The sequence below is a fragment of the Chiloscyllium punctatum genome, chromosome 39 (genome assembly GCF_047496795.1).
Source record: "Chiloscyllium punctatum isolate Juve2018m chromosome 39, sChiPun1.3, whole genome shotgun sequence".
Lineage (NCBI taxonomy): Eukaryota > Metazoa > Chordata > Chondrichthyes > Orectolobiformes > Hemiscylliidae > Chiloscyllium > Chiloscyllium punctatum.
Window position 1 is genome coordinate 28,909,739 of NC_092777.1, and position 14,683 is coordinate 28,924,421.

The 14,683-nt window shown below is 40.1% G+C and overlaps 1 protein-coding gene across 1 annotated transcript in view; it reads right to left on the reverse strand.

The window, feature by feature from the left end:
* Window positions 1-734: 734 nt before the first annotated feature.
* Window positions 735-14,683, reverse strand: part of fbxw10 (F-box and WD repeat domain containing 10) — a 65,094-nt gene continuing 51,145 nt past the window's right edge. Inside the window, exons 11-14 of the mRNA XM_072559065.1 lie at window positions 12,001-12,159; window positions 8,804-9,084; window positions 6,767-6,946; window positions 735-1,782 (exon numbers count right to left, since the gene is read on the reverse strand). Coding sequence (XP_072415166.1) covers window positions 1,013-1,782; window positions 6,767-6,946; window positions 8,804-9,084; window positions 12,001-12,159 — 1,390 coding nt within the window. The 3' untranslated portion in view covers window positions 735-1,012. The remainder of the gene's footprint in view (window positions 1,783-6,766; window positions 6,947-8,803; window positions 9,085-12,000; window positions 12,160-14,683) is intronic.

A 14,683-nucleotide genomic window follows, 5' to 3' on the forward strand; every position in this document is an offset into this window, starting at 1 on the left:
CCCTTTTTGAACTACATTGACTCAGATATATCGGCCATATTGTTCAGGGCCTTTGCTTAGCCGTGGCAATGGTTCTTGTTGGTTTGAGGGCTCCCAGGAGGAAGAATCCCGTATAAATACGGGTTTTATTATGACTTGATATAAATTTATTTTGAATATGTATCTAGTTATTTACTTTTTTTTCTCCTTTTTCTTTACTGTTAATAATGCAGGATGTCCTATTTTATGTTTTGGTAGTTTGTAGAAAAGATTAGTTTTTTTAAAATGCTGTATTGGTGTTGTTATTATATTGTAAAGCGGAATATACTAGTTTGTACTACTTTTGTAAATTTGTTAAAAAATTTCAAAAATCTTCTTTTCTCAATAAAAATATCTATAAAAAAGAAAGAAGACAACTCAGGGAGATCAGCAGTCAGAAGATGATGACAGTGGCTGTGTGGTTTTGAAGTTGATGTCATTTTAATAAGTGACTTATTGGGACAGCATATTGTTATAGAGTTGGAGACAGGTAATAAGCAATTAAGAGAAAGGGGGGCTTAGAGTTGTGAATAGTTGTTGTTTAATGTTCACTTTTAGATTTAAAAAATAAATTGATATTATTTTCTTTAAATAGTGGAATTTGGGAATTCTCTGTTAATCATATTTTAACAGAATACGAGGCAAGGTGAACTTTCTGAGTGTTTGGTTTAATTAACAGAGGGGTTCACTTCCATATTGTAACAACTTAACCTGGTGTAATCAATCCTTCAATATTGCCAATGCAGCACAAATCGTTCTGCTGAACTAACCCCTTTGATATTATACCTTATGTATCTTATTCAGATTGTCACTTAAAACGTAGTGTTGACACAAACATATAATATTTCCTGTACAGCATGCAAACTATTTATCGTTACCATTATTCAATATATTACTATGTGTGAACCACTTTTAACATGAGATTTCATCAGTTCATTTATGCAAATTAAGTCCAACTTAAGACTTTTCATCTTTCTTTAACGAAGCCTTCTGCCTAACTGTGTGTATTGCTTGTTCTTTGCTGTTGAGCGTTATGGTCCTTCGCAATTTTCTCTGCATATTCCTTTTGTTGTGTCATTGTCGAAAGAGTGAAGCCACTGTTGTTTCGATATGGATTTATGTCAACTATGTGCTGCAACTTGTGTTTGGGTTCTATAGTGGCAGTTGCAGAATCTGTAAGTATGAAGGCTTTGGCTCGAGATCCATTGTTGGAACTAGTTGTTCTCGAGCTCATGCTCTTATTGATTTCTTCAACTGCAGATTGGGGTCGACCCTTTGCACGTCTAAATTTGACAGAGTCCACAAAGGCTACTGCTGATTTTGATCGTTTTATCATTGGTTTTGTGACAAAACATTTTGTGTCCAAACCACTAAATTTGTCTTTCTCTTTAAATTTTTGCATTTTCAACTCAAAAGGTGCCATAAGTGTTTTGACATCAATGCAGTCATCTCTTAGTCCAACAGCATCAACAGTGTCACTGATTTTGACAGTAGCCTTCTTCATTGCTGTATCACTTCCCTTTTTCACTGTGTCTTCAAAAGAACAAAGAAGTTGACCCCAATCTTCTGAAAGTGAATTGTTGTAGAGAGTGTTTATTGATGTTTCATCAAATCTGAGGTAATTGTGGATAGCATTGACAGTCAAGTAAATCTGGTCTGCAGTTTTGGGCTTGTAGAACTTATGTCTTTTAATGTGTTTTAATGCACCCTGCTCACTCACTGACAAAAATCTAGAAGCTGCAGACAATGATTTGGGCCTTTCACCTGTAAAAAGATCAAAAGCAAGTTACATGATTTTGTGTGGTACATTTGTGCCTTTTTCTCATTATAGAGAAATTAGGGTAACTGAAAATAGCAGAATCCTGTTACGCTTGGACGAAGTATAATCCAAACCCAGCGATCTCCCTGGCTGGAATTTACCCCTCCCAACCTGCAGAAAATTACAGCAGCCCCTTCTCCAGCAGACCTGGATTTTGATGATCCCTAGGTAATTAATTGCTTGTGGTTGGGGCTTTTGCCTTTCTAAGATAGGATGGCCCATCTCAATTAGATGCCAGCCAGTCAGAGTCCCAGGACTTCATCAGTCCCAGCAGCAGCATCAGGAGCAGTAGTCACTGCTCGGTCTGCAGCAGGCCTCAGAGCAGCCACAGGACTTAGAGATGGTCTGTGCTTGGCACTTCCATGCCAGGAATGTTACTTGCCACTTATCAGCCCAAACCTGGATGCTGTTGAGGTTTTGCGCCATTTGGACATGGACTGCTTCATGCTGTTAAGCTGAAGTCTCCGTTCTTTTAATATTACACAAACTCAAGCACAGTCGTTCCCTAGTGTATGTTGATTAAGTCTGAACACAAGCACAAATTCTACAATTGTCTTTAAATTCCCAATTCAAGAGAGAAGGAAAATCAATATTGTTTCAGTTCTTGGTCACTGAAGTTGGATTTTTAGTGCTAACAGGATCAGGTTCACTCATAATGATGATGTTCATTACCAAGGCTGACAGGGGATTTATTCTGAAGTCATACTAAAAGAATCAACCTGGACAAGGAATTTTAATTGTCTACTTAAAACCCTTCTAGAACAGATGAAACAAAACATGTGAAAAGAATGGAATCACAGCTCTTGTGACACTGTGTTAGTGAGCCTATTTTTGAACCAGAAGGCCTCCAAAGGTGTGTCATATTATTTCTGAATAGGTTGGTTAGAAAATAACTGGAATGTACTTCTAAAAGGACAATATCAACACTACCAGTACTTGAATGACTAAGAATTGAAATGCATGTTGGGTTCAGACTGAAATACTGATAGAACAACCTCTCGATCTCACTTGTAACCTCCAAAATGAAATAAAATCAGCTAGCAGGGTCCATCTCAATGGCACATCTGAGCTAACAGCTCACAGAAGCAAGTTACAGCATTGAAATCAAATAATTTTATTCATTCATACTTTTTTTTGGTTTGAACTTGGCCAAGGTGATATCTATAAATTCTAAGGTCTGGATGTCCCGGGTATTTGCCTGAATAGGAACATCGGGTCAGAGACACATCATTGATCCTTTGCCTTCCTATTATTGGCAGTTTAAGGACAACTCTAGCAATTGTACTGACATCATGGTACATCGTTCTCAGCTGTCTGAGAACCTCACAGTGCATGTCTTTATGTAATAGAAACAACACCTAGAATACAGCTTAAGTTGAGCAGCATTAAACTGCCAAAAATCTGAATCAAAGTGTGAATTCTAAACTGCCAGCATTCACTCTCTAGCCACATGCTCCAGTTGTTCTTTCACTCAGGGCAGAACAATCCCAAGTTGTCACCATTCTAAAATCCTTCCATTCTGTAACAATAATTCACTTACTTCCCATCATACAAGCACACCATCTCTTGTAAAAAGAGTTCATGTGATTGAGGGCTGTATCATTTTATTTACACTTAATAACAAAATAAAATTAGATCAACTTGCTTCAACCTGGCCCTCAATAATCCTGACCTAACACTGATCAGGACACATCCAACTCAAACACCCAAGGCATCCAGGACTTCGTTCAAAGATATCACCTTGGCAAAGCTCAAACCAAGAAAGAGTTGCTGTGTGCCAGTAAAACTATTTTATTCTGATACTGCTTCCATAAAAAAAAGGTATACCAGGGATAGTGACTATAGCAATCTGTATCCTGCCTCCAATCTTACAAACCCAAAGCGGCACCCATGAAGGAAAAGCTAGGTAACAGAAATCCAAAAATAAAATTCGTTCTTACTCAGTTAGCTGGAAAACAGAAAGAGGTCAACCCTGCAGCAAGGCTATAGGGAGAATCACTCAGTTGTATGATAAATTGAGTGGTTTAAAGCTCTGCTAAAGAGATGAACTGAAAGCCTAGTGGTCAGAACAAGCAAACCTGGCTGGAGCAGTTCAGAAATTATACTTGTTATTCTGATCAAGAGCACTTCTTATCAGATATGGAAGTCCACACTAAGGTTTTATACTGCAGATAGTAGATAACTTGATATGCCCATTCAGACCCTCAAAACACAATTTTAACTGAAATCAAAATATGCAATTGAATGTCAGCTAATCTCCAATATCCCTTGCAACCAGTGAACGCACCTCCTCCACCCACATTGCTTCAGTCTTATCCAAGGTTGTTAGCCTGTTGATAGAATGCCTGTTATTCACATTGTAGTTGTCAGGCCCTGAGGAGAATACACACTCCATCCTAATGACCGAAGTCAGCAGCAAGCTGGTCAAAATGTTAGATGTTTAGAAATGTTAAAAGGGGAGGCAATAGCCAAGTGGTATTATCACTAGACTTTTAATCCAGAAACTCAGCTAATGTTCTCGGTTTCAAATTCTGCCAGAGCAGATGGTGGAATTTAGAATCAAAAAGAATGTGGAATTCAGAATCTACTGATGACCATGAAGCCATTGTCGATTGTCAGAAAAACCCAACTGGTTCACTAATGTCCTTCAGGGAAGGAAATCTGCTGTATCTACCTGGTCTGGCCTACATGTGACTCCAGACCCACAGCAACGTGGTTGACTCTTACTAGCCCTCTGAAATGGCCTAGCAAGTATCAATTGCAATGATGTCTCAACAAAGAAATGAAACCGGACAACCAACCTGGCATCATCTTAAGCAGTGGAAAAGACAACTGCAAAAACAGCCCTTTTGATTCTTCAAAGTCATCATTACTTACATCTGGAGGTAGTGCCAAAATTGGGGGAGCTGTCTCACAGACTAGTCAAGCAACAGTCAGACATAGCCATATTTAAAGAATCATACCTTACACATAATGAATCCAGACACCACCATCACTGTCCCTGGATATGTCCTGTCCCACCGGCAGAACAGACCCAGCAGTGGTGTGGCCTGTGGTATACAGTCGAGAGAGAGTTTCCCTAGGAGTCCTCAACATTGACTCTGGACCTCACGAAGTCTTATGGCTTCAGGTTAAACATGGGCAAGGAAACCTCCTGCTGGTTATCAAGTACCGTCCTCCCTCGGATGATGAATCGGTGCTCCTCCATGTTTAACAACACTTGGAGGAAGCACAGAGGGTGGCAAGGGCACAAAATGTGGGTGGTGGATTTCCATATCCACCATGAAGAGTGACACAGCAGTAGCACTACTGATTGAGTTAGCTACTATAGCTACTATATTGGTTTGCAGCAAATGGTGAGGGAACCAACAGAGGGAGAACCATACTTGACCTCATCATTACTAATCCAGAGGTGAGGTGAGAGTGACAGCCCTCAACATCAAGGCCACATTGTGCCATCTTGGAGCCCTAGCAAACTTGACGATCGGAGATAAACTGTCCAATGATTGCAGTCATACTTTGCACAAAGGAAAATTATAATGGTTGTTGGTGGTCAGTCATCTCAGCTTCAGAACATCTCTACGGAGGTTCCTCATGGTATTGTCTGAGGTTGAACTATCTTCAGCTGTTTCATTGATGACCTTCCCTTCATCATAAGATCAGAGCTGGAGATGTTTACCAATAATTGCACAATGTTCTATACCATTTACAACTCCTCAGATACTGAAATAGTCCATTTTTAAATGCAATAAAGTCTGGACAATATCCAAGTTTGGGCTGACAAGCAACAAGTAACATTCCCACCACACAAATGCCAGGCAATGACAATCTTCAATGAAAGACAAACTAACCACCACCCCTTGATATTCAATGATGTTACCATCACTGAATCCCCCACTATCAACATCCTTGAGGTTACCATTGACCAGAAACTCAACACATAAACACAATGGCTACAAAAGCTGATCAGACACAAGGAATACTGTGGCAGGTGACTCACCTCCTGACTCCCCAAAGCCTGTCCACCATCTATAAGGGACAAGTCAGGAGTGTGATGGAATACTCCCCGTTTGCCTGGATGAGTGTAGATCCTACAACACTGAAGAAGCTTGACACCATCCAGGACAAAGCAGCCAACTTAATTGGCATTACATCCACAAACATCCATTCCCTCCACCACTGACACTCAGTTGCAGCTGTGTGTACTATCCACAAAGTACATTCCAAAATTTTACCCAAGCTCCTCTTCCATCGAGAAGGAGTGGAGCAGCAGAAACACCACCACCTGAAAAATCTATTCCAAGCCACTGAGCAACCTGACTTGGAAATATATCATCATTCATTCATTGTCGGTGGGTCAAAATCCTAAAATTCCATCTCGAAGGATTTTGTGGATCAACCAATAGCATGTGGATTGCAACAGTTCAAGAAGGCAGTTCATCACTGCTTTTTCAAGGACAATTGGGAATGGGCAATAAATGCTGGACAGCTAACAATGCCCATTCCATGAGTGAATAAAAAAATTCAACTATGAAACAGACAAATTCACTTCTTCCATCCTAGCTTTTCCAACTTCAATCTATAAATCCTGTATTCCCAACAAAGCCACAAGTAGTCCTTTACCTCAGATCATTGTAAAATAATGTGCGAGCTCAACAATAACTATGAAATAGAACCTTTGTAACCTTTTAGAAAAGGAATATGGTTCTTGATTGAGACATGTCCAAATAAGGATGAATGAGAAAATGGGTGACAGTCCCATATTCAATACAAGAGAAGGGCAACAGGCTGTCCCAGCATCCTAAATAACATTTTTTTAATATATCTAGTTAAAATGTATTTGAGTCAAATTCACAATATTTTATGTACAATTTTCAGCACAAGCAGAAAAGTATCAAAAGAAATGAAGCCTCTTCTATGAGATCTCACCATACAAAATTCTGGAGTCTGCATCCTGTTTTAAATGCTTTTGTGTGAGCATTTCTGAACTACTCATGTACGCTGAGGGTGGTTTCAAGTCGAATTCTGACTGCAGACTGTACGATGCACTGTGATCTCGATATTGGGATTCCCTCAAGCTGAGAGCTTTCATGGAGTCTGACTGAATCCCTACCAAAGAGTAACAGAAAAGAAAATAATATTGACACAGAATATCTTTAACATCAAAGTTTGTGAGAAGATTTGTAGCTCGGGTGCTCGTTGTTGTGGTTCTGTTCGCCGAGCTGGGAATTTGTGTTGCAGACATTTCGTCCCCTGTCTAGGTGACATCCTCAGTATTTGGGAGCCTCCTGTGAAGCGCTTCTGTGATCTTTCCTCCGGCATTTGTAGTGGTTTGAATCTCCCGCTTCCGGTTGTCAGTTCCAGCTGTCCATTGCAATGGCCGGTATATTGGGTCCAGATCGATGTGCTTATTGATTGAATCTGTGGATGAGTGCCATGTCTCTAGGAATTCCCTGGCTGTTCTCTGTTTGGCTTGTCCTATAATAGTAGTGTTGTCCCAGTAGAATTCATTTTGCTTGTCATCTGCATGTGTGGCTACTAAGGATAGTTGGTCGTGTCGTTTTGTGGCTAGTTGGTGTTCGTGTATATGGATCGTTAGCTGTCTTCCTGTTTGTCCTATGTAGTGTTTTGTGCAGTCCTTGTATAGGATTTTGTACACTACATTGGTTTTGCTCATGCTGGGTATCGGGTCCTTCGTTCTGGTGAGTTGTTGTCTGAGAGTGGCTGTTGGTTTGTGTGCTGTTGTGAGTCCTAGAGGGGGTCGCAGTAGTCTGGCTGTCAGTTTAGAAATGCTCTTGATTATTGGTAGTGTGGCTAGTCCTTTGGGTTGTGGCATGTCCTAGTTCCGTTGTCCTTCCTTTAGGCATCTGTTGATCAATTTCATCAACAGATGCCTAAGGGAAAGACAACGGAATGAGGTCATGCCACAACCCAAACGACTAGCCACACTACCATACATCAAGAGCATTTCCGAACTGACAGCCAGACTACTGCGACCACTAGGACTCATAACAGCACACAAACCAACAGCCACTCTCAGACAACAACACACCAGAATGAAGGACCCGATACCCAGCATGAGCAAAACCAATGTAGTGTACAAAATTCCATGCAAGCACTGCACAAAACACTACATAGGACAAGCAGGAAGACAGCTAACGATCCGCATCCATGAACACCAACTAGCCACAAAACGACACGACCAACTATCCTTAGTAGCCACACACGCAGATGACAAGCAACATGAATTCTACTGGGACAACACTACTATTATAGGACAAGCCAAACAGAGAACAGCCAGGGAATTCCTAGAGACATGGCACTCATCCACAGATTCAATCAATAAGCACATCGATCTGGACCCAATATACCGGCCATTGCAATGGACAGCTGGAACTGACAACCGGAAGCGGGAGATTCAAACCACTACAAATGCCGGAGGAAAGATCACAGAAGCGCTTCACAGGAGGCTCCCAAGCACTGAGGATGTCACCTAGACAGGGGACGAAACGTCTGCAACACAAATTCCCAGCTCGGCAAACAGAACCACAACATCTTTAACATCAAGTTATAGACAATATTTAAACCATTTCTACACTGAATGTAGCTGATCTGTGTTTGGTGCAGCGGAAGTCAAAGCAATCTAATCTGTTGAGTTTGCAACTAATGGCAACACTGGTCAAGTCAAATCCCAGAACGAAACCTGGTTTGACAAATCATAAGTTTCAGTTTTTCTTTTGTTTACCATGGAAGATAGACAGAGAAGAAATTCACCAGAGCTTGTTCAAAGTGACTTTGTAGCTTTTGAAAAAAAAGTTAGACTTTCATATAACAGAAATCCAAGTTAACAAAAAGCAATAATATATTCTGAGCCACCACCATAAATACCACTGATCAAGTAAGTTCTAAAGAAATATATTTTGTGTTATGGAAACAACCATCTTAAAAGCTTGTGCAATTACTTACTCTGTGCTGCTTTCATGCATCTAGCTGACAAGAATCGTGCGTGGTGGAACAGACCATCTTTTGAAAACTTCTCCTGTCTGTGGTAGATCTTTTCATTGGTTGAACCAATCCTTCTCATGCGCTGAGCACGTACATAACTGTATGGTTGTTTCCTCAGCGGTGCCATTTTAAATTTGTCCTGTGGTGTTGAGGCATCAAGGATTGATGCTTTAGCTTTGTAATCCCATACAATATCCTCAAACTGAAATTTCACCACATTGGACATTGTGTTTATTACCATCCTAAATAATACAACAAAGTAATCTGTGATCATCTCAGAGAGACAAGGTAATATATTTTATCTATAAAATCTCCAAACTGTGCATGGCTCAGAAAATCTTCATGCTTAATTCATAGAATGCTGACAGCTCAATTAACAGACTGATCATGACCTGGCATCTTTACAATTCTTTGATCACTGAAGCAGTTCACAGCCACATTGCAGCGAAACCCAGACAACTCTTAGGCTTGGGCAAGTACCATTCATGCTATACAATGTTATGCAGTGACGATTTATAACAAAGGAAAATGTAAATATTTCTACTTGACATTCAACAATGGCTGAATCCTTCACTATCAACGATTACTATTGACTTTACCCTTAACTTGAACAGCCATATAAATACAGTGGCTGCAACAGCAGGTCAGCAACTTGGAATTCTGCAGTGAGTAACTCACTTCCTGAGTCCTCAAAGTTCACCATCGACAAGGCACAAGCCAGTAGCATGATGAGCTACCCTCCGCTTGCCTTGAGCTCAAAAGATTGACATTCACCTGTTAAACACAAATGTCCAAGTAAAGCACAACTGGACAAGATAGAGCAATAGTGAATGGCTTCAGTAACTCTTATTAAAAGAGTAACACTTTATAAATATTTGCACAGAAGTCGAAAAGTTTAGGTGGCTATTTAGCTGTTGAAAGCAGGATTCATTATTGATGGATAGTACTATTGCTCAATTTTTGGAGCATATTAATCTGCTGTAACCCAGTTCCTATCTTTAATGTCCTTTTTTAAAATGTCTTGAAATGGAGGATGATGAACATACTAAACACTGCCGAGATACAGGTCCACTTGACACAGTCACAGGTGATATGGAAACTGAGGTGGACCAAGTTAAAAATCACACAACACAGGTTATAGTCCAACAGGCTTATTTGGAATCACTGTTGGACTGTAATCTGGTGTTGTGTGATTTTTAACTTTGTCCACCCCAGTCCAATGCTAGCACCTCCAAATTGAAACTGAGGTGGCAGTTTTCACAGTGTGACACAAAGAGGAGCATTTCATCTTGCTGGGTACAGATTATCAAACTGTTACATACAGACGGATTTAGAGAGGGGCCTGATAACAGCTGATGCTGTGCTAAAGGGAGGGAAAGACGATTTTTATGTTAACCTCCAAGCAGAATGCTGATTAGAATGGATTCCCTTTGTGAAAAAAATAAGACCTCCAGAGATTTAAATACCAAGGAGTTGCGAGAGAGTGCCTTGCTGCTGGGAGTGCATTCAGTGGAAACCAGGAGATGGAGTGAAAGTATTTCTAAAGAAACCTGGAAGACCTAATTTTATGTGATAGGGAGAAGGGATCCTGTTAGAAAGCCAAGAGGAGTTTTGGTCTTATTTCGTTCAACTAAAAGTGTAGCATAACATGTAAACACATTATGGGGTTTTCATAGTGTTCATTGGTGAGTAAAGAAAATATCATTTTCTTTAGAATTGTACATTAGTTGCTTTACAGGTCATGTTTCATAATGTTGATTTTAGATTGTTACATTAAAAGTCTTAAACATAAACTCATGTCCTTCAAGTCACTGGGAAATGCATATCTAATTTTATAGGCTACTGGTTGCTATGAGAAATGTAATACTCAAATAATGGAGAGGGAAATCAATCACATAACATTAAAATCAAATTGCCCATTCACCAAAGAACTGCATGGTTTAAAATAGATCTTGCTTTTTAAAAAAATCTTGATTGGTTTAGAAGAACAAAGAACATACTAAATAAAACCAGCTTTAAGTAAAGTCAACAAAGTTAAATTTCCAGTGGGTGAAGCAAATGTTGAAAGTTCCAAGGTTTCACTTCCTCCCTCACTGTGGGGTTTACTCAAGCAATGTAACTTCTCTGTGATGTTTAGTTGAGTTAATTTACTAGGGTGAGGAAACCCCTGGTGCTGAACTGGGGAGAAATAGAAGAATATTAGAGGGGCTACAGGTATATACAGATTTTTGATTTATTTTAGTTCAAAATCAATCACTGTTTTTAAAGGATAGTGCTGCTTACAGTGTTGCTACACTAATTACATGCTGGGATATTCCAATTGTTTGAAAAAATAATGGCAAAGCTGTGCAGATAAAAGTGAATTTTTAAAATCACAATGGAATTGCAGTACAACAATTATTACCATTAATGAAGAAAGGATACTACAATCAAATAGCTGAAGTTTGACTGACTTTATACTTTATGGTGATGGCACCTGCCATGAGATTTGCAAAGGGGAGATTGGAAACAGTTGTCAAATTTCCCTCTTGTTTTCCATCCCATATTCCAATAAGCAATTCTACATTTTTTAGATATGCAGGTATTTAAACTTGATTTAAGTAAAAGCAGAGTGCAGGATTGTCCCTTTCAAACAACAAGGTCAGCTTCAGGGATCGTCTGTGGCTCAACCAGTTGCACTCCGGACTTTAATTCAGAAGGCTGAGGATACTGGTCCTCCTCCAGGATATGACACAATAATCAGGTTCAACACTCCTGTGCAGTACTGAGGTGGGTGCTGCCTTTTGGATGAGATGCTAAACCAAGCCTCTACCTGCCTCTCAAGTGACTGTGAAAGACTTCATGAGACTGTATAGAAAAGATCATGGATAGTAACTGTCCTTCAATCATCATTGCAAACATACACAAATTACCTTGTCATTATTGCATTGCTATGTGTGGGAGTTTGCACATACTCTGCTATATTTCCCATATTACAAGAGTAATTGCACTTGTGAAGTATTTAATTGGCTGTAGTCTGCTTTTGGGACACTCTGTGGTCTGAAAAAGTACTTTTTAAGGTGCTCCAAGAAGGCCATTTCTATTTATTTGAGAGCCAAAATATATATCAAAGCTAGTGAGTAACATATTTAGATTTGAACAATTTGCTACATGTGTACCTATTTCCAGCAATATGTATGGATAGCACAGGATCTCCATGGCCAGTTGCTCTCATCATTCTTAGACAGATACCATTCAATAGGTCAAAAATTCGAATCTTTCCATCTCTGCATCCACTGATAACACGAAGGTAAACAAATTGCAGACATAGCACTTCCCTAGAGAACAACATTGATGCAAATTAGATTCCGACATCTCCAATTTGTATTTTGCAATGTCGAGAGTACATTAAAACAAATGCAACAACTTTAATCCCAAAGGCTAGTGGTTCAGGTGACAAATTAAAATGCTATCAATTTGAATCCAGAATCCAACTGCCCCAAACCCACCAGTTTCTGGTTCTAAAGAGGGAAGATGAGGGATTCATGAGAAATTATTCTGTATGAGTTGGGCCTGTTGTTGGAAGCTTATGATTAGATTAGATTTCCTACAGTGTGGAAACAGGCCCTTTGGCCCAACCGGTCCACACTGACCCTCCAAAGAGTAACCCACCCAGACCCATTTCCCTCTGACTAATGCACCTATGAGCAATTTAACATGGCCAATTCACCTGACCTGCACATCTTTGGACCGTGGGAGGAAACCCATGCAGACATGGGGAGAATGTGCAAACTCCACACAGACAGTCACCCGAGGCTGGAATCAAACCTGGGATCCTGGCGCTGTGAGGCAGCAGTGGCTAACCACAGTGCCATCATGCCACCCATATAAGGAAACTCTGGACCTTCATCTTACTGCTTTTATGTTTATCCCACATGGCTGTGTTTATACATCTTCAGACACTGAGCAGGTAAAAGCAGGAGTAAAGTGTCATCTACTTCAGTTAAATGGATAGCTGACTCCACAACAGTGTTTGTGGACCAGGAAGAGCAGGAATGTCTTCTTATCCCACCAAGCTAAACTGAAGGTACCTGCCCGGTAAAAACAATGACTGCAGATGCTGGAAACCAGATTCTGGATTAGTGGTGCTGGAAGAGCACAGCAGTTCAGGCAGCATCCAAGTAGCTTCAAAATCGACGTTTCGGGCAAAAGCCCTTCATCAGGAATAAAAAGCTACTTGGATGCTGCCTGAACTGCTGTGCTCTTCCAGCACCACTAATCCAGAATGGAGGTACCTGCCCCCCAACCTTTCATTTAGTTCTTATTCTGTTTAACCCCTGTAATGAAAACCCCAATTCTCCCACTAAATCTTTTTGTCATTTCCCCCACTCCAACTAGATACCCTACACTGGTCACAGTCTCTCTCGACCTCCCAAACTGGTCCTCCAATGTGTTTTCTGGCTACTTGAAATAGCCAGTCAGTAACTGCCAGGCATAAGAGCATCCCTATTGGGTTTCTGTACAGAATTCAACCCCTCACCTCTCTAAACACACAGCCTTGTAAATATCAAGATCATAACATCATAATGTGTCTGGTCTTCAAAGGGCTTGTTATTTTTACAGAAAAAAACATCTATATAATCAGAATTTTTTAAATTGTCTGTCCCACCTGATTGGTTGATCTTGCTTTTTGTTTTAATCTTGATAGGTTTAGAAGAACAAAGAACATAGTAAATAAAACTAGCTTCAAGTAAGATTGATAAGGTTAAATTTCCAGTAGGTGAAGCAAATGTTGAAAGTTCCAAGGTTTCACTTCCTCCCTTTCTGTGGGGTTTACTCAAGCAATGTAACTTCTCTGTGATGTTTAGTTGAGTTAATTTACTAGGGTGAGGAATCCCCTGGTGCTGAACTGGGGAGAAATAGAAGAATATTAGAGAAACTACAGGGATAGAAAGCATGCTGTTTGAAGGAGACATGCCTGAGACAGAGTAACAGTTTGAAATCCTGTTGAACTGGTGTTGAGAAAAAGCAAATGAGGCTTCTCCTTAAAAACGGTTGGGGTCAAGGTCATAGTACGAAGGTGGGAACCCATGATGGAATGGTTAAACACACACCTGTTAGGAGATTAGGAGTGAAGCAGAAGGAATGAGATTTTCTTGTGAAACCAGAGAAAGAGGAGGGAGACAGCAGATGAGACTTTATTGAAGGGAATTAAAGAAAAAACAGGTCAGGAGAAGAAGAGAGAGAAGTTTACATTAGCTATATAAGGGAGATCATACTGCTGGGTAATTGGAAATGGATAGGAACCTTATATTTTGCCAAGGACAAAAGATTTCCTATCGAATGGTATGTTGGAAATCATCTTACTGCACAGAGATTGAGTTGGAAATTTTCCCTTCAGTTGCATTGCCATAATCTTACCAGACCATAGCGGCTGCTGTCATTGGAGAAAGCAACTGGTGGTGATTTAACCTGAGGGCCATCACACCTCAGGCAGGGGAAGAAGTTGAGAAGGAGAGTCCTTCATGGTAACCTCAAACCAGTGACAGGATTTGAACCCACACTGTTGACATCACACTGCTCTATAAACCAACAATCCAGCCAACTGAGCTAACCTGATTCTTTGATTTGGAAATAGGTCAATAATGAAAGAGTGATTTGGAAGCATCATGTGACAGACAGAAAGAGCTGTGATCCCAAAAGCTAGTGGATTATATCTAACATTGCAATCCTGCCACATCCAGTTTAGATTGTGGTGGGCAATTAAATAACACATTGAAGGAGGAAATTCCACAAATATCCTGATTCTCAATGATGGGGGAGCCCAGTATATCAGTGCAACAAACAAGGCATAAGTATTCA